The sequence below is a fragment of the Pygoscelis adeliae genome, unplaced genomic scaffold (assembly GCF_000699105.1).
Source record: "Pygoscelis adeliae isolate BGI_AS28 unplaced genomic scaffold, ASM69910v1 Scaffold302, whole genome shotgun sequence".
Classification (NCBI taxonomy): domain Eukaryota; kingdom Metazoa; phylum Chordata; class Aves; order Sphenisciformes; family Spheniscidae; genus Pygoscelis; species Pygoscelis adeliae.
The window spans coordinates 1,495,938-1,515,312 of record NW_008824372.1 but is presented as its reverse complement, the minus strand read 5'-3'; the positions used below and the strand labels follow the sequence as shown (position 1 = coordinate 1,515,312).

Here is a 19,375-nt window from a genome sequence, read left to right as displayed (position 1 = left end):
CGAGGGTGGCTCTGCCGCGGCCCGGGGCTCGCGCATGGCGATGCAGGGTGTGCAGGCGTGACGGGGGCATCAGACCCAGGGGTCTGCACTTGGAGCAGGGGGGCGCGAGCTCTCAGCAAGTCAAAAGAAAAGCGTGGATTTACGCCAGTGGAGGAGCTAAGCCTTTGCGTTTTAATTACAAAACGTGTGTACACATTTACAGCCTTGTTCCCAGGGTTCCTAGTGCCAGGAGAGAGGAGCCCGCCCTGCGGGGCTGTGGCCGTGGTGAAGCGGGGGCGGGTGGTGGCAGCTTCGTGCTCCCGGGGCGGCGACGCATGCCCCAAGGACTGGCCGCTCCAGCGGGGCCTACGCGGGAGAGACCTGGCTGGTGGAGACGGAGGGGGGCTCTGTCTTGCCAGCAGACGTGTCCTCGTCGCCCAGCGGGTTCTTGCCGCAGCAGAGGGTTGTGATCATGCAGTTACGGAACTGGAAGAGAGGGAAGCCCGGGGTGAGGCAGGGGGACGCCCGGTGGCTCCGGCTGCGGGGCTGCCTCCGAGCCTGGCAGAGCTGCTTGGAAGCCCCCACCACCGCAGTGCGGGAGGTGCCATGTCAGTGGAGCCTCCTTCCCCGCTGCCTGCTGCCTGCCGAGGTGCCATGTTAGTGCAGCCTCCTTCCCCGCTGCCTGCTGCCTGCCCTGCCTGCTGCTCAGGGCCGGCGTGAACCAGCTCCAGCTCCTCCACCGACCTAGCGCCTGGGTCATTTCAGACAGGATGGGCTTGCATTTATGAGATTTATGCAACGCCAAGGTTGAGCTGCACGGTCACCCTCCTGCATGCCGAACACCACCTGGAAACAAACTCCCCTCCCAGACCACTGGTACCTCGAGGTGCTGTAACTCTCTGCAAGCTGTTATAAAGCGAAACACAAAAAAGGAGATCGCCTGGCATCCTGCCAGTTACCTGTTTGTTCATTACGATGTAAATCACAGGGTTGTAGATGGCGGAGCTTTTGGCAAAGAAAGCCGGGATGGTCATGAAGATGGGCCCGAAGTCCGACCCCTGGTTGGTGAAGATGTAGATAGCGACGCTGGCGTAGGGGACCCAGCAAACCAGGAAGGCGATGACCATAATGATGACCATGCGGGTCACTTCTTTCTCTGCCTTCTGGGTGGTAGCAGACTCCTGCTGCTGGGCGGCAGCCTGCGGGCAGAAGGGAATGGAAACTTGATGGAGCTGGGGAGGGCTGCGCTGGCATGCCACGTGGGATCAGGGCTTGGGGTAGTTGAGCTGCCCGTCTGGAGATTGCTATTTCCCCCTTCGCGGGGGCCCTTTCTGTCACCAGTCTGGAGCCTGGCGTGGGCCCCTTCCCAGCACTGGGGACGGGGGCGGCCCCTGGCCCACCACCACTGGCAGGTACCCACCTCCTTGACAGTGCAAACCAGGTTCCCATAGCAGAAGAAAATGATCGACAGTGGGATCGTGAAGTGAACCACAAACATGTAGATGACGAAGGATTCATTGTTGATCTCTGGCTTCGGAGTGTAATAGTCAATCCCACACGAGCACTGCATGCCCTCGGGGATGTACCTGCAAGGTGAGCCAGGCAGGTCAGCACCCAGCAGAAGAGACCAGCTGGAAGCCATGGCCGAGTGCTGCCAGCCTGGCTCCCGCAGCCTCAGGTGCCGGGCACAGCACCCTCCCTACCTGGACCAGCCAAACAGTGGGGGAGTCGCACACGCGAAGGCCATGACCCAGGAGAAGGCAACGCCCATGATGGCATGGTTCTCCCCGAAGCGGAAGTTGCTCATGGGCTTGCAGACCACTATATATCTTTCGATAGCCAGGACGACCAGCGACCAGAGAGCAATTTCACCTACACCAGGGAGAGAGAGGGATGGGGACACAGAGACTTTGAGCAACAGGAGGAGAAAAACGCACTGATGGCAGCACAAGGCCTCCTCAGACTGTTGTTCCTGAGGAAGACCCCTGGCAGCAGGTAAATTTCCACCAAGGGTTTGGAAAGAGAAATGAACGAAGGCCAAGTGCAGGTGCAGTAGGAAGGCATGAGAAGACACGGCCTCACTGCACTGCTGACCCACACTAACCACTTTGCTGCTGTGTTTTGAGACCCATGGCTGGATCCTACCACTCATCCCGGACAGCACCTGCACCTGCAAGCCTACGGTCCCACTCTGAGGTGCAGTGAGTGCCCATCATCCCAGGATTTTCCCTCGCTACCCACAGCTTCCCAGGAAACTTGTGCCACAAGGACCAAACCAGTAAAACAGTTGCCTGTGGCTGAAGGCTGAGCTGAACGGAGGAGGGCGTTTTTAGACACAAGTTTTATTTAACATCTGTTTTGGTCAAAGCCTGGCTGGCGTGGGGAGGAAAGGCAGCTTTGCTAGCCTGCACCACCATGCACTGCATCAGAGCAAATGACAGACTCAGCCCCACGGAACAGGAAGAACAAATTTGTCATCTCTCAGGTCAGAAAGCAAGCCAAAAAGATGTGCAAATCCAACAGCTGCAAAATCTGCTGCTGGTTGCTTTTCATTACTGCACTGTTGTGCTCAGGGTACTGAGCAGGTGGCTACCAAAATAAGGTAAAAAAAAAAAAAGCGTCATTAGTCACTTTCTTCACCTCCCACCCTGAAACACTGCAACTGCCTTGGCCCACATCAGCAGCAGACCAAGGACCTTCCAGATACCATGTTTTTTGAAGATCATCTGGGCATCCTCCCTCCCCCTTCTAAAATCTGGGGCAATTCCTGGCAGAAGATTTTTGAATATTTGGAAAACTTACCACCCAGTGTAGCACAGAAGCCTTCGATGTAGCACCCTGTTACTCCAAAGACAAAGTACCCGTTCATCGAAGTGTACATGGTGGTCGTGAAGCCTACAAGGACCATGAAGAGGTCAGCGACCGCCAGGTTCAGAAGGATGTAGTTTAGAGGCGTCCGGAGCTTCTTGTGCTGGATGGTGACGTACAGCGTGAGGAAGTTGACAGGGAAGCCGAGCAGGATCAGCATGAACATGTAGGCAGCCAGCGCCGAGAACTTCCAGGGCTCAGCCAGGTAGTACTGGGGGTATTCAAAAGGGCTCCGCACCATCCCGGTCTTGTTGGACATGGGCACGTAGAAGTCTTGGCCTTCTGTCCCATTCATGGTTGCGGTTTGTGAGGTGCCTTTGGCTCTTACTCAAGGGTGTTTTTTGAGCGTGGGGAGATTGCCTCTGAAATGGGGCTCCCGCCACCTCTCAGCCTTCACTGTCACCCCAAGGAGAGATGGCTACACTCACCTCCGCAGGGCACCCCTTATAAAGTGCCCCCTGGGGTAAGCTCCAGGCATTGGTGTCAGCGCGATTAGGGCTTAGAGAATTATTAATCATAATCATCCAGGGGTAATTGGCTTTCCTGGGAAGGTATTAAGGTGACACCTGTTTCTGGCCCACGCTGTAATTGTTGGAGACCATGGCTCACGGTCGTACATAAAGAGGTAGCTCTGCACCGCACCTTTCATTTGGGGTGGCCCAAAGCAGATGGCAGCTCCACTCGCACAGCCTCGCTCCTCAGCATGGCTGTGCTCCCCAGGGAGCAAGGGTTTGGGGTGGGCCCTGCACCCATGGCAGCCTTTGCACCCCATCATCCAGAGCTGGACATCCACAGCTCATGCTGCTGTCACCCAGGGGGAGGCACTTGCCCCCCACCCCCACCCTCCATGGGCACTCAGGGGCCTGCTGCCCATCTGTGTGAAATGCCTCAGTTTCCCCACAGAGAGGTACTGGGAATGGGAGGCATTACCATCGGGTTGCCAGGCAGAGGGTGCCAGGGGAAGACAAGGCACATGGAGATCCTTCCCTTGGCCGCATTTTCTCAAGGCCCCCAGGCTGAGCTTTCGGCTCTTGCCAACAAACAGAAGCTCCTTTCCATCCCCTGCTAACAGGAGGGAAGTCTGTGGTTCAAAACCCCATGACTGTAGGTTTGGGGGCTGCAGAAGGTGACTGGGCTGGGCAGGTGTGGTGTGGTCCATCAGTGATCACGTTCTTACAAGGGGAAGCAGGTCCACGACACCAGCTAGTCCCCACGGACAGCCATCCCCCACCCTAACTGCCATTCCCCGTGGGAGGCTGCAGAAGGGTGCTCTCAGGCAGCACGAGCACCAACCCTTCTTCCACACGCTCTCAGCCACTTCTTTTTCTGCTACAGGATTTGGCTGAGGAGGTTTGAACACCACAGTGAAACACTGACCCCGCTGGCAGGTTTCCAGTTGTACCATCTCCTCTGTGCCTGGCTTTGTATGTGGTTTGGGTCACACCAATTACACTGGTAACACCTAATAAATAACCTAGTCCATCTGTCCTGGACAGGTATCATTCTGCACTGGTGCTGAGAAGGCTGCTGGACAAGGGCACTGAAGGGAGGTTCTGAGCTGAAGTCAACACTCAACTTCATATGCTGATTGACAGACATCTTCGGTCTCCCCAAAACCTCGCAGAATCAACAAATTCCACAGGGGAAGCTGTCGTTGGAGCCTCCCACGTCCTCTGTGTCTCCCTGCCTCCCCACTCAATTGTGCTTAAAACGTTCTTTGTGCCAACCAGCAACTGAGTTAGACATTATCTTTTCTTAATTTTCAGAGGCAATGGGACATATACAGCAGAGCGAGCAGAATGAAGACAACTGCAGAGGATGTCTCTTCTGGAGAAGGTGGTTCCTTACAGTTCACACCATCGTGATTAATCTTTTACATTCCAAAGCTATTTTCCCCATCTCTTCTCTTTTTTTCCACCCACTGTTTATCACCTTTCTCATTAGCAGTCAGTAACATTCCAGCTGGCAGGCAGGTACCAGCTGGTTCCCCCCCAGAGGCTAGGCAAGGACTGTCTGCTCTGCCCCTTGGTAGGGGACGGAGGCTGGAAGGGACCTGAGCACCTCCCCTTGCTGTTTTGGCTGCAGCCGGGGGCTGAGCTGAGCGTTCCTGGCAGCCAGGAGCGGAGGAGTGGGTAACTGTGAGTGCCTCATCCAGCACAGGAGGATGTGCCAGAACTGCTGGAGCTCACGGGTTTGAGGTGGGCAGAAGCTCACGTCCTCTTGGCCTTAATAAACTTCTTCCAGTCCTGGCCTAGTTTTTACCAGCGTTCCCCCTGGGTTAGTTTAGCACATGCAAAAAGTTTAAAGGCAAAAAGCACAAAGCTCTGTACTCTCTTTAAAGAAGAACCTGGCTGGCTGGCTGTAACCAAAGGCAGGCCACGATCTCTCCGGACAGTCCCAAAGGTCTTCCTTCACATCAACGTGAAAATACCACATCCTCACACACACTCCGCTCATCCTAACTCCCTCTCAATTAACTTTTCACACATGTTGCCAAGGCCAGAGCAGTGCCACTATCTAATTGCAAATGCAGCTGTTCATAGTTGTACCTGGGCACACAAGAAGGATTAAAGGTTTATCTTCTCAATACACAAATATGCCACCTTAAGCTCTGATGCAAAAAGCCGCTGCTGAGGTTAGCCGCTGCTGCTCGAGCTTAGGGCCTGGCGTGCGTCACCACTGGGGTACAGCAGTGGGACAGGCAAGCAGTCATGAGGTGGAACAGGGCAAATGGAAGAAAACAGTTGGTCAACCCCTCACAGTCGCTTCAGAGAAAAGCGCCGTGGTGGGACTCCTCGTATGTCCAGGGACGCCTTATCATGAAGTCACCCGAGAGTTTCAATGGCACAGGGCAGTCTGGAGCTAGAACATCTTTACAATGTACGAGATGTGCCGAGTATGTTTTTGCCTGGAAAAGCCCAATACGCTTTTCAAACCTAGACTGTATTCACAGAGTTGTTTAAAAAAAGAAAAATGCTTCCTTGCTTGATCCATTTTGTCTCTGTGTCACGACAAACCTTATCTATTTATTTTTATAATTTTTCATTCCCACTAGCTCTGCAAAGCCAGCTCAGTTCCGGGAGAACAAGCCGAATTCCATTCTGGCTCACATCTCAAACAGCATTGTTTATCCATGTCAATCGCGAAGTCTTCATTGCAAACAGTAACAGATGAGTCAAAAAGCAGGCGAGTGGTAATTACAACAGAATGTTTTTGAAGTGGTAAATTAAGCAAACTTGGTCAGGAACCACTGAGGGACTCAGAGACCCTGTAGTGCCATTGCAGTGTCACTTTCAAGAGGAACTCAAGCAGACACAGAGACATCACTAGTTCCATGTGCAAAGTGCTGTTTACACGGTGGCTGCTTTACCAGCACCCAACAACCTCAGCCAATAGCTTAAGACAGTAAAGTAGAATATCATTTCCCACTCAAAACAAAGGGAGGCTGTGACAGACGGGATGTCATAACAACAATAGAACTCATGGTAACATGGGCACAATTTATACTGGATTGAAGTCAAGAAACCTATCGCTTCCCAGCTCAAATCCAGCCCATCTGGTTACCTACGCAAATTCTCCCGCCGTCGGAGAAATACTCAGTGACTGTCCTCAGGAGATTCGACTACCCGTGAGTACGACGGTGGGCTGGGTCTGGCTGGGATGGAGTTAACTTTCCTCTCAGCAGCCGTGTGGTGCTGTGGTTTGGATTTGTGTCTAAACCAGCGCTGGTAACACACCAGGGTTGTAGCTGTAGCTGAGCAGTGCCGGCACAGCACTGAGGTTTTCTTTTTCCCCCGCTCTGTCCCACCCAGAGGTGGGCAAGAAGCGGGGAGGGGACAGAGCTAGGACAGCTGGCCAAAGGGGTACTCCACACCGGACGATGTTGTGCTCAGAAATAAAAGCTCAGGGAAAGGAGGAAGAAGGGAGGATGTTGTGTTTGTGTGTTTGCCTTACCAAGAAACCATTACTCATGCTGAGGCCCTGCTCTCCAGGAAGCAGGCTGGACATCTGCCTGCCACTGGGAAGCAGTGAATAAATGCCTTACTGCTTTGCTTTGCTTGCACGCACAGCTTTGCTTCACTTATTAAACTGTCTTCATCTCAACCCGTGAGCTTTTTTGCTTTTGCTTTTCTGATTTTCTCCCCAGTCCTGCAGAGAGCAGGGGGAGTGAGCAAACTACTGCGTGGGGGCTCAGTTGCTGCCCGGGACTGACCCACCACGTTTGGTCAAGCAGCTGCATCATTAGAAACACCTCAGCCTCAGCAAGAGGCTGAAATAGGAGGTGGCAGGTCCATCTCCTCTCACCTCTACACATTGCTTGCCCATGGCTCTGGACTGAAACAATGCTGGGGAAACAGTGCTCAGAAATACTCCTTTAGCACATCACTCCACTGGTCAGCACGACGGCCAAGAGATCTGCGAGCTCAGACAGGCGTGTGCGTCCACACCAAAGGTACGTTCAGATCACAAATGTCGCAAGAACTGACAGGACACCAGGAATCGTGGGAACTATCCCGTGACTTCAGTACCACAGCAAGTTACATCACTTACGATTTTCTCAGCAATGAAGAACTCTCCTATCCTGGGTACAGAGGCAGCACTGTGGGAAACCACTGGCGGACTGTGAGCCCTCAGCTGCTTTGGTATTCCTGCCTGGCACCCTGACATATTCATAAGTGTGCAAATATATTCAGTTTAGCCCATCAGGTCAGTGGTGTTTCTTTCATTAGTAGTAAACAGGCTACTGTTACTAGCATGACATAAGCAGCAGTGGGCAGTTGAGGCACTTAGGTCTGGGTAGCTTGGTTAGCATGAAATGCATACTTCCATGCACAACCTGGCATTTTGCTTTTTAACAAGGGTGGATACTACAGATTAAAAGCTTCGACCCCTCTCCACTCAATGTGGCTGTGAGATGGTCCTCGATGCCAAGATCGGTGTAACTCTTAAGATCATACTTTCAGAGCTCTAAACTCTAATGCTGTTCTTGCCTAAATGGAATAAAAAGAAAAAAAAAAAAGCTCAGATGGGGCAGCATTATAGCAAATGCCAAGACAAAGAGTAGTGAAAAATAGTCCCATTTATTTGAAGATCTGTCAATAACGGGTACATTATCAAGGAGCAAATTGAGTCCTAACACAAGTTGGAATAAAACCGATTACTTCGAGGCTGAACTTGACCCTAGAAACATTCCTGTAAAAATCTGTGGCACTTCAGCTGCTTGCCTGGGAAATGTAGAGGACGTTCACAAACAACAGACACTTTCATTTAAAAAAAAGTTACATTTCTTCAACTCAGTTCCACTCATGTACAAAACGGAACAAGATGACTTAACTAAGTTGTTAGGAAAACTCTATGAATCTAAGAAGTGTTTTGCCAAGCCACATCTGTCAGTTGAGGTATAAGATTGTTTTTCTTCATTGGTTTGACTCATCTATTCTCCGTCGACAGAATGGACAACAATTATGCTGGAGTACGAGAAGCTCATAGTCTTCTGTGTGAAACATCTGTTAATTAGGAACAGATTTAGGGACAAGTTAGCCTGTGACTAGCTCAAACAAAATGCAAACTGAGCTCAACAGCTTCTCTGTGGTGCAGATATTCTGAAGCTACCCTTACAGGAGAATTGGTCCTCTTACTTTCAATTGCTTGAGAGCGCTGTAACCCGGAATAGAGCAGCAAGCATTTCACAGACCACTGCCAATGTTGCTGAAGAGGCACAAACCAATTACTTACTTTTGCAGAAGAAAGGACAAAAATTAGACGGTTTCTGTGTAAGCAAACGTGACTGAATTCCAGTATTTCAAAAAGCCATTACCTGAGAGGGGAAGGAGAGGGACTGAACCACAAGCTAACTTAGTTACTGACTGATTTTCCCTGCTAGACCAGGCTGAAAGTCAGAGGGGCAGAGCAAAAAGAAGTAAATACAAATCAGCATTTGTTGTTCAGCCAAGGTTTGCTTGAGAGGCTCTGACTTGCTGTCAGTGCAACTTCTCGAATTCAGCTACCTCAAAGTTTTCAGAAGGCAGCCGTTCCTCTGTGCATCACACAGCTTACTTTTTGGTTTTCATTGCTTTCTCTGTCTCTACATCATTCAGGAATTTGTTGAATACATTTTAAAGTATGAGGTTTCAATGATGAGAATTGTTTCAGGCATAGGGTTTTCATTAGGGTTGTTTTGGTGTTTTTTTTTTAAACCTCTCCATGAAAACACTACCTGAAAACATGATGGACACATGGTAATGGAGGCATCTGGTAGCAGGGAACGGTAGTACTGCCACCGCAATGGCTTTGGCCAGCGTTTAATCAGGACGTCCCTCCGGCTCATTGACTGGAGAACAGCACGATTCACAATCACTGGAACAAATTCTGAGCCTCCTTGCTGCAGGAGAGAAGGTTTAGAAAGAATTACTGTTACCAGCTGCAAAGCCCTTTGAGGATTAGTAAGATCTTGTAAGAAGCGAAGTAAAATTCAGTAGAAAAAACTAATATAGAATTGGCCTGAGTCTAGTCCCACCAAACTCACTGTCAGTTTTATCAATATCTTCAGCGACAGCAGCATCCAGCCGCATCTCTAACTTGGTTTCAGTGAGCTTCCATTTTTCATTTTAACACAACTCCTTGTAAATAACACCCATACCCACAGCCTTTATTAAAACCTCACAGTAATGACTGCTTTATAGGTATACTGCCTCGACACAGAAACACCCTGGGGGAGAGCCCCGTTGTATCAATTTATGCTGATAAAACCAAATTCCAGGAATGTTTACTTTAAGATCTTTGTTGCTTTGTGGGGTTTGTTTGTTTGCTTTTTTTTTTTTTAAGAGTCAACTGGTAAATCCCTTTCCCTCTCAAGTTCCATCCCTCTCTTCCAGTCCCCTGTTTTGTATCTCTCTTGCCTTTGTAACACATTCACACCAGAAGAGCGCATGGATTTTAAGTTAAAATTTTCTATTAATTTCTGTTGATAGCAAGAAACAAACAACTGGAAGATGCAGGTAAGGCTCTTACCTCAAAGCTCAGTTTTGCTGTAAAGGGATCATCATCTTCAGTAATATCTGTATTGTCATCAAGCCTCAAACTCTGTGCCTCTAGATGCATTTCTTAAGGAAGAAACAGAGTTCCTATAAAACTAGCTCTCCTCACAGTAGCTAGCACTCACAGAATAAATATGAAAGCATACCAGCAGGACTGGTATCCTTGTTGCTCCAGAGGGTCAGAGTATTCTCAAACTGCTACAGTGCCTAGATTATTATAGAAAGTACTAGAGACGGGCTTGCTGCGACTGACAGTGACTAGGGAAATTTATCATTGCAGCTGCTGTAGAATGGCAAAACTGACCATAACCAAGTATGACATCAGCTCTGCCTTCCTTTCCTCTCTGCCCCCTTCTGACAGATGACAAAAAACAAATGAAGCAACCTGTTTAAATTACATTTTGAGCAGCTTTAGTCAGAGATTGTGTTTTCTTGTGCATTACTCTGCACCTAATATTATATGGCCCCCACAGCAACTGGGAGCTCTGGATGCCAAAGCATTACAAAACAGATTCCAACAAGAACGGTTAGGAAGAAAGTCCACGCTGGTTTCCCTTGGCTAAGAGAAGGCAGCCTCTAAAGCAAGCCGTCATTGCAAGTGAATAACGCACTTCAGATTCTCCCCATTCTTTACAGAAAGCAATTAAAACAGAATAGCTAAAGCATGGCATTCCATTGTTAAAAAGAAATATTTTGCATGATTAGAAACAAATTTTCCTGATGAAAAAGCTTTATGAAAATATGAGGTTTAGTTAAAACATCACTTTGGTTGTTATACTAACTTGAAAAGGAAACACAATGCAATTGTATTCACATCAGTCATATGACAAAAAGAAAATTTTAAACCTAAGGGAGGGGGGGGGAATCAGAATTGTTGCTTTTTTCCCCTAAGAAAAGGGCTGGAAACCAATATCAAAAGGATACGGTCATTCATCATCTCTTGCCATTTATTCTGTCTCTTATTCAATGTTGGAGCTTCAAGATCAATGAGAGCTACAGCTTCGTCATCTGTGATGCCATCTTCCAAATAGAACTCAACCAGATGCAGTACTTCTAAAGGGGTGTGAAGAGCAAGGAGCATTTGACCTGCAAGTACTCAAAAAACGCCTCCTAGAAGATACTGTGCTCCTTAAGAAATGAACACCCTCTGGTTTCTATGATGGTGGTGTTCTGCCCACATGTTCTCATGAAGCAAGTTAAATAAAATCAACCAAACCAAGAATGCCTCAACTTCTCAAAGGATTGCATCTGTGTTAATGAAACACTTTAAAAATTCGGTGTCTCACAATAAAGCAATGCTTTACTGCTGCTGCTATCTTGCAATGAAACCCAACTATCCCTGGGGCAAGAAGCAGCCACTTAGTCAAAGGTAACAACATTAAAAGGAAAGAAATGTTTGTCCAAATAACATTGCAGAGTGAACAAATTAAGTACTAACCTACCCTGTTCAGTTAACATTTATCTACTTGAAAAGCACAACCAAATGTGATATTCCAACGCACCATAGGAGGAAGCAGAGAAGACGAAAGGTTGTCTGCAGTTAATGCAGACATTCCCCAAGTTATTTAGCAAAGGGTTGTTGGTAGAGCACCTGTAACACAAGGGCACAAGCTCCTGCAAAAACACATACAGAGCACAGTAATCGTAGACAGATCAGCACATCCTGAACTCTTTGTTTTCAATTAAATATGGGCTCCTTAGGTTTACACCACTGATACTACATCAGCGCTAATCTGGAGAATTAGTGCTGTAAAATCAGATCCTTTAACATCTGAAAATGCTTTCCCTTTTTAATAAAAACCAGCAAGTTTTCACATAAAAAATAGCTGTCTTCACCATTCTAACAATTAAATTTTCACCTTGCCTTTGCAGTAACAGAAGCAGAATTCTGCATCAAATACACAGTGACAAAAGAAGTCGAAGAGAAGGTTACCGAAGCAAAGTTTTTTGCTCTAAGGCTTGGTCAAATTCAAGTTCTCCAATTAATTCATCTCTCTCCTTTTCAAGAGCACAGTTATTTTAGGCAGTTCTTAAGATTGTATTTCTATTATTTCAGGTGGCCAGGTGCATTGCACAATGCAATTTATTTTTAGTGAGTACTCCGTAAGACATGGCTTTATAGAGCACTGCAGAAAGTCAGACTTCAGTTAAAGAAGAAAAGGTGTTAAAATAAGACTTACAGAAGGAAGGTCATTCAAGGGATGGGGGGAGGAGGGAAGGAGTGTTAGGAGTGGGACAAATGTAAGTGACCTCCAGCTGGAGAGAGAGACACAAAGACTGGAATAATTGCATGTGGATCGGAGAGAAAAAAGGCTTGAAAGAATTAATAGGCAGAGAGGAAGGTAGATGCAAGACAGGAGAGGGAGGATGGAAGCTGCCCATAAAGAAAGGACTGATTTTAATTTGTTCTCAGGAGCAAAAGGAAGTCTGACCTGAAGGATAATAATAAAAGGACTGTGTTTCCAGCAGAAATGTAATTATATCACAGAGCTATGCATAATATATTTCAGATTTTTTTTGTGCATACAGCAACTCAGATTCTTGGATTAGGCCACATATGAATGATTAACATGAAACACATCACAACTTACTTCACTGTCATGGAATGGCTTGGATCGGATTGTCAGGCTGCCCAGCTCAATTGATTTCTGGAACCTAGCTGGGATCTGCAGTCCCTGTAACTTGTCATAGGCATGACGAGCCAGTTTATATGCACCAAGAGCTTTACTCTGTTTTGCCAGGGCAAATAATGTATTGCTATAATTTAATTAAGGAATAAAAATACAAATGGCATTTAGGAAAAACTGTAATACTCTTTCTAATCAGAGAAGCTGTGCAAGGAAGCATATCCAACACCGGTATTTTAAACAGGCTTTAACAAGAGAAATCTATTTACATAACTCCATTTAAAAACAAGTGTGAAAGAACTATCAAAATGTCTGTGGGCAATTAGCAGCAAGGTAAGGAACTGACCCTACATAATCATTGCTTTGGTTAAATATTCTGACTCCTTTTACAAAATTTCAGTAATTTTAGGGTGAATGGATTTTCCCCCCAGCCAAAAAAAAACCCAACCTCACCCAAAACCTCTCACAACACCAGCAACCCACAGACACCAACTAAATACACATGATCTTATTGGAAATAAAGGATATGCTCTGCGTCATCGACCAAGGGTTGTCTTTCCTTTTCATCAGTGTGTAACAGTAACTGCTGTTTAGAAAGCTACTGATCACAAGGCATATTATGAAAGACTTTATGAAAGATTATACATTTATAAGTGAGGAACTTATGAAAAGGAAAGCTAACATCCCATCCAAAGCCATAAATGAAGTGAAAACAAGACAATCGGGCCTCCCTGTGGCATCCAGTGACCCTTCTTCTTACCTTTTACAGGCAGGTGCATTTCCACAGGGTTCACACAGAGCGTTTATGAAGAACTCTCCAAAGATGCAATATGCACTAACAAAGCTGTGAAAATGTTAGCCTGACAGACACTACACAGCTATACCAGCCTCATGTGAGGCAAAAGCTCCTGGGGTTTTTTTCTCCCCCTCCTGTCTCAGTTCAGTCTCCCTGCAAGAACACTGTGAAGATTCAGAGCCAACATCCTGTTGCAGTGACTGGTATCCTAGAACTTGCTTCTCTGACAAAGGTGATACACCAGACTGGGTGGGTGGTTTTGAGAATTACATATTAGTTGATTTGTCCAGCTCTCCAAAACTATTTAAAAAAAAAAAAAGGTAGTGCAGTTAAACACACAACGGTTTGAAGATGCTGGTTGTTTCCTTAGGGACAGTTTCCATTAACTATAGCCAACAGCTGAAACTGAAGACACCCTACAGGAGTTCTCTGCACTGTGGATCAACATCAATTATTTGTTTCATGTATCTCAAGATAACTTCTAGAGTTTGTACTGTATTGGAAGGATACACTTTCGAGATCCCCAAAGGAGTTTCCTTTGTTAAGCTGTGAAGCAGAAACCTGGAAATATTGAAGAGTGTTTCAGGCAAGTGGAAACTGAAAGGCTCCTCCTGCAGTATTAAAAATACAGACACGTATTTCTAAGCTGGAAAATCAACAACTCGTATCACTAAGTATCACAGCACTAGGCATCTCAAGTACTGCGTTTCTTTCATACAGTTGCAGAAAGAAGAGGTGCTGACAGAATATAGCAAGTGGATTTTGCATGTCTTTCTCACCAAAGCTCATACCTACTACATGCAGAAAAAGAGAGAAGAGATTCATGTAGCTAAAACATACTCTTTAACAGGCTATTTAAAAATGAGGGCAGACTGGCCAGAAATAGTTTAGAGTCTCCACCACTGTAAGGTCTGAAGTAGTCTGACCAGCAAAGACCTCCATAGCACAGAGTCTTCTTTTGGGCAAGGGCACAGATCAAGGGTTCTCAACTGCTTTACAAAAGATATTTTCACCGACAGTGGTGGCAACATTACTATAATTGCTGGAAGTAGCAGGAGCTCCTCACTCATGACTGCTTATCATTTTGGAGTAGTTTACACACATCACTACTGATACACGTACCACATTGCAGGAATCCCTAAGCTAGGGTGCCTTCTTCTGTTCAATCTTGTTTTCCCATGATTAAAGGAAAACCTGACCGCAGCCTGCGTAGGACCAGAGGCTCAGGTCACTGTGGAACCAAACCAATATAGCTAGCAAAAAAGGGCTGGGGGTGGGAAGTCAGTCATCATCGTATCTTCTACCCACACCGAGACAAGCACAGATCTGCTAAAACTGCACTGCAGTTTTTAGGAGCTAGGACAACAGAAGTTCATGTACAGTACAGCAGAAGGCTGTATAATAAAATGAAGTTAAAGAAATAAATAAAGTTACTATACAGTATCACTAATCTATACTCAATATTTAATTGCCTGAAAAGTCATTAATTATTCCTAGTTAGTTCTGGACTCCCTAAAGAAAAATGCTCAGGAAGCATAAATACACAACTTCTAAAGTTAGTATCTTACAGTGTATCTTTGAATAGAGTGATAGACATGGTAAACTTCTGCCAAATGCTGGAAGTGATGAAACTTCTGTAACATTTCAGTCTTCTGTTGTTCATTCTCTGCGGGAGGCAAAGGCATTAGTACAAGTCTCCAAGATGAGTCTATGAGACTCAGCTGGAAGAAAACAGCATATTATGATTTTAGCACCAGCACTTCCAAAAGAGGTATGTACCAGTTCAGGTGTCCCCCACCTACCTGTGCAAACCACACATTATACAGACTTGCCATTTTTCTGAGCAAATTTCTGGTCTAAAACAAGCATGGTAAAAAACAGAACAGTTGAGGCAATGGTTTTAACATAGCTAGAGGCTATAGCTTAGTTAAAGGTAGAAAATAGTAGGTGTGTATCACTGGAAACCTCATCCATAACTTCAGAGTTTACAAATAAAATTAGTTTTGAAACATTTATTTCATAAATATTAAATACACTATTAAGCCAATTGGAAAAGTTTGCATCTCTATAAAATACCTGAGGGGTAACAGATCAGCACTGTCATGCATCAGCTGAACTAAAAAAAAAGAGGTTCTTACAGCACCAGGCAAAAGGCAGTATTATCAATCTTTTGTATTCATTATTACTAAATTACACCTATTAACTACTGACTCCACCTCTCTCCCAGTGAAATACATTCAGAAGACAAGATGATAGCTAACAATCAGTTTTATCTCTGTTGGCAGAAATAATTTGTAAAGTACCTCTCCAAACAATGTTCAAATACTAGATATATCTTACACTCCAAGATCATCTTTTATTTACTAGTACTTTAACCCTCCAATCACTTCACTAGTTAAAGTGTGTTGGGGTGTACATGAGGATACATGGTCCCAGGAGACACGATTTTGATTCTAGTCAGATTTCAAAAGGAGGCCTATGCATGCTGATGTTGCTGTTTTGCTTATTTGTTTTAAATAAGCACATGGGAAAACCAGGGGGACTACAAAAATAGCACAAGCCAGAGTTATGCACAGCATTAAAAAAACCCCAAAAACAAAGCCACACAACAGTGAAGTAGTTGCAGCAATGCTATCACAATTCAGTAATTGTTTGTCTACGTGCACAAGAAGGTAACAAATACAAACTTCCTTTCAGTTACTTACCTTGGGCTATGTCCAAACACTGCATGGAAAGCATCCAATAATAATAGGCTGCATCGTTAAATCGGCTTTCAACCACAGCATTGTGTGTTAGCTGCTCCAGCACTCTTACAGCTTCACTCTGCCTGCCAGCCTTGTGAAATGCTACAAAGAAGGCCAAAACAACAAGGATTTTACAGTGCGATTGTATCAATTAACTGAAATTAATGTTTTTAAATTAAGAGCAGTCTATTCAGCCAATATCAAATAGTCTATGCAGGGCAGGATGAAAAGGATTACACACTGGTATTTTTCTCCTTGAAAGCAGCGACACTAATGGAACATGAGAAGCATCTGTAGGTATTTTGTGGCTTTTGCACTGTCTCAGCAGCTCTTGAGCTCATAGATTTTGTACAACATTGGTTGCTCTTCATTTAAATATAGAAAAGAGCAAAAATGCTATGATGATTAGATCTCTATACAAACAATGGCCATCTAAACACTGCAAATCACAATTTCATTCAAAACTACAATAAATTAATGTTTGAAGTTAGTGCTCTGGTTTGTAATGCTGAATATTTTGAAAGAGTACAGCATTTATGATATCCTTCTATTGTTTGTTAACAGCATTTCTTTATTTGATGCTCAGAAGCCAGTGTAAAGAAAGATCCTGAATTCTCCCTTGGTAAACATGCATTTGCCAAACAGAGTCTTCATCTAGTGTAATGGGGATGGGGAAGGGGGGAACCAACCTCAAAAAAGCCCAACCCAACAGCACAGTTGCCTCCTGACTTCACCTAGCCCAGATATAACCAAATTCTCACGTAACTACACAATGATCTCTAGCTCGCCCAATTCTGGGGTATTTATATTTGCTAAGCCACAGCAGCAGAGAGCTTTGTGGAAGAAACTGGGAACAATATTCCTATATTCACAGAGTTCTGTGTGCAAACTACCAAGCTGCCCTAAAACCAGGTGCTCAAAGGTTTGGTGCTGAGAGACACAAACTACTTTTGTGTGGAGACAGATCACGTCTGGCATGTTCACTAGCTTGGCCCATAAGCAAATGCCGTTATACACTTAGATCTGAGCTGGCTCTGGAAACAGCAGATGCAACAGCCACATGGAGCTGCACCTGAGAAAAGTAACTATACTAAAAACGTGCTGGCTCCACATATAGCTTGCTTCAACATCTCCTTGTCCCTGGAATAGTTTATGAATTAAATTTTGAAGCCTGTCCACATGATGGAAGGTTGACAGTTCTCTTTAAAGGTAGTTTTATAAGCCTAAAAAAATACATGAAAATTTTACTTGTACAAACCCAACATTACCTAAATATAAGGAAAAACTATGCTTTCCACTCAGCTCTATAAGATGAATACCATATTTTTATCACAATAGAATTCAAAATATTAATAAAAACAGTTCAGATTATATGCCAAATACTGTTGCCACGTGCCACACTCAGATATACGATGCGATGGAAAATCTGGACCTGTATTTAGATGCCATCATTTCTGATAGATCCATCACATTTTCTTATCAAATAAGGAGACTTCCAGCTACTTAGCAGTATGAAAACACGGACTCTATTTGGTTTTGAATCCCACTGATAAGAAACTCTCCAGGGCAGAGACTGCATATTCTGTATTGGAAAAGTAGGGAGTAAATTTCAAGTGACCAGTGATCTGTCAGTGACATTCTTACCTTTTTGGGCTTCTTCAAATCTATCATTCTCTGCTAGCCACTGAGCATAAGGGACATAGACATCATCTTTGAATTCAGGGTGCTTTTCGCTCAAAGCAAATGCCTGAGGTAAATAAAAAATTCATTTTTAGAATACTGCATGGTTTAAACAGTTAAAGGGTTTAGACTATTCCATAGGATCAATCCTTTAGCTCTAAGTAAATTCACAGTAAAAATACATGCACAGAATAGAGAGAGTAATCCATATTTTCTCCAGTATGAAACTAATGTATTTTAAAATAAAAAGCAATCAACAACAAAAGAAAAGAAGCTAAGCATAGTAACAGTCTGGTTATTGAAACAGGGAAACTTGAAAGTGATTATCTAGGAAATTTAGTAGATTTCACAGCAAGAGGAAAATAATATTTTTATTTTTACTGAATATATTTTTTAAGAAGTTGAAGTAACACTATAAATGCAGTTTAGATTCACTTTCTAAACTCGGTAATTGGTCAATAAAGGACTAAGCCTACAATTTTCCAAAGCACCCATATAATTGGGGGAAGGGGTTTGTCCATTGCAGCAGCACTTTGAAAACATTTCCTTAAGAAGTTACACCTATCAAAAACTTAATGTCAAGAAACAAGAACAAAATTAATGGTGACCCCAGGTGTGAAGTGGGTGGTACTGGCAGACCTATGTTTTTATGGAAAAACCCAGTGAAGTCAGAACTTTACCTAATCAGAAGCATAAATCCAGTTATAGAGTGGGGTCCACATTAACACAGCACATATTCATCAGATCTAAATTATGTGTATGGTATTCTCACTTGGGTGTGTCCAAATTATAAATAATACAGTTCAAAACAGAATTTCCCATGCTATAATTACTATTTTAATTACTATTTATTCTTTCTGATGGACTAGAAGCACCCCATGGATTACCATAGGAAGCAGGCAACTATAACTCAAGAGGCAAAAAAGGTGCTCAGAAGTGAGACCAAGAAATATTCAGCCAGGAAACTAAAAAACAAACAAACAAACAACCCAACAAACCAAAACAAAAAAAAACACCAAACAAAAAAACCCCACCCCCAAAAACCCAAAAAACCTAAACCAAAACAAAAAAAAAAAACACCAAACAAAAAAACCCCACCCCCCAAAACCCAAAAAACCTAAACCCACCACCAAACGAACACCGAGCATACAAAATTAACTTAAATACTCTGAATCACATTCTAGAGAAGCCTACCTCCCTGCCTCTCCCTTCACTACAGTGGTGGGGGAGCCAGACATTTGTCTCCCTTTCTTGCAACCAGAGACAATAAGAAGTAGTGGTTTTAAACACAGACAGCAAGGGCACGCTTACTTCTTCCCAGCGATGAGTCTCCACGTGGAGATGGACCAATGCTTTCAGGTCACCAACCTTCATGTAGGTTTCTGCTGCATAACCAGGGTTATCAAGTTTCTTAAAATAGAAGGCACATTTTGACAAAGGCTCACGCTCAGCTTTATCCAGTTTTCGAGCAATTTCAATTAACCTAGACCCAGTAAAAAGAAGCCACATGTTTCAGGTTCTGCCTTGTTGTTTTGCCTTTTGTTTAACTATTGTAATAACTTCACCTTTAATCAGTTATTATTTAATAAATATCATAATAGTAGTACCATGCAACACTGTTTAAACAGTTTTCAGTAAACATTC

General features: G+C 44.7%; 2 protein-coding genes across 3 annotated transcripts in view; both read right to left on the bottom strand.

The window, feature by feature from the left end:
* Positions 1 to 143: 143 nt before the first annotated feature.
* On the bottom strand, positions 144 to 3,246 carry RHO (rhodopsin). The gene is made up of 5 exons (XM_009320102.1): positions 2,782 to 3,246; positions 1,683 to 1,851; positions 1,400 to 1,565; positions 939 to 1,178; positions 144 to 465 (listed from the first exon to the last, which is right to left on the bottom strand). Exons 1-5 carry the CDS (start codon positions 3,140 to 3,142, stop codon positions 346 to 348), a joined length of 1,056 nt encoding a protein of 351 aa, XP_009318377.1. The 5' UTR covers positions 3,143 to 3,246; the 3' UTR covers positions 144 to 345.
* Positions 3,247 to 7,910: 4,664 nt separating this feature from the next.
* The window catches only part of IFT122 (intraflagellar transport 122), a 32,932-nt gene continuing 21,467 nt past the window's right edge, over positions 7,911 to 19,375 (bottom strand). For both annotated transcript variants that reach the window (XM_009320100.1, XM_009320099.1), the window contains 11 exons: positions 19,043 to 19,214; positions 17,696 to 17,798; positions 16,013 to 16,153; positions 14,876 to 14,973; positions 13,818 to 13,918; positions 12,476 to 12,641; positions 11,387 to 11,498; positions 10,809 to 10,937; positions 9,859 to 9,938; positions 9,065 to 9,229; positions 7,911 to 8,354 (listed from right to left, as the gene is read on the bottom strand). In XM_009320100.1, the coding sequence (XP_009318375.1) occupies positions 8,265 to 8,354; positions 9,065 to 9,229; positions 9,859 to 9,938; positions 10,809 to 10,937; positions 11,387 to 11,498; positions 12,476 to 12,641; positions 13,818 to 13,918; positions 14,876 to 14,973; positions 16,013 to 16,153; positions 17,696 to 17,798; positions 19,043 to 19,214 (1,357 nt within the window). In that variant the 3' untranslated portion in view covers positions 7,911 to 8,264. The remainder of the gene's footprint in view (positions 8,355 to 9,064; positions 9,230 to 9,858; positions 9,939 to 10,808; positions 10,938 to 11,386; positions 11,499 to 12,475; positions 12,642 to 13,817; positions 13,919 to 14,875; positions 14,974 to 16,012; positions 16,154 to 17,695; positions 17,799 to 19,042; positions 19,215 to 19,375) is intronic.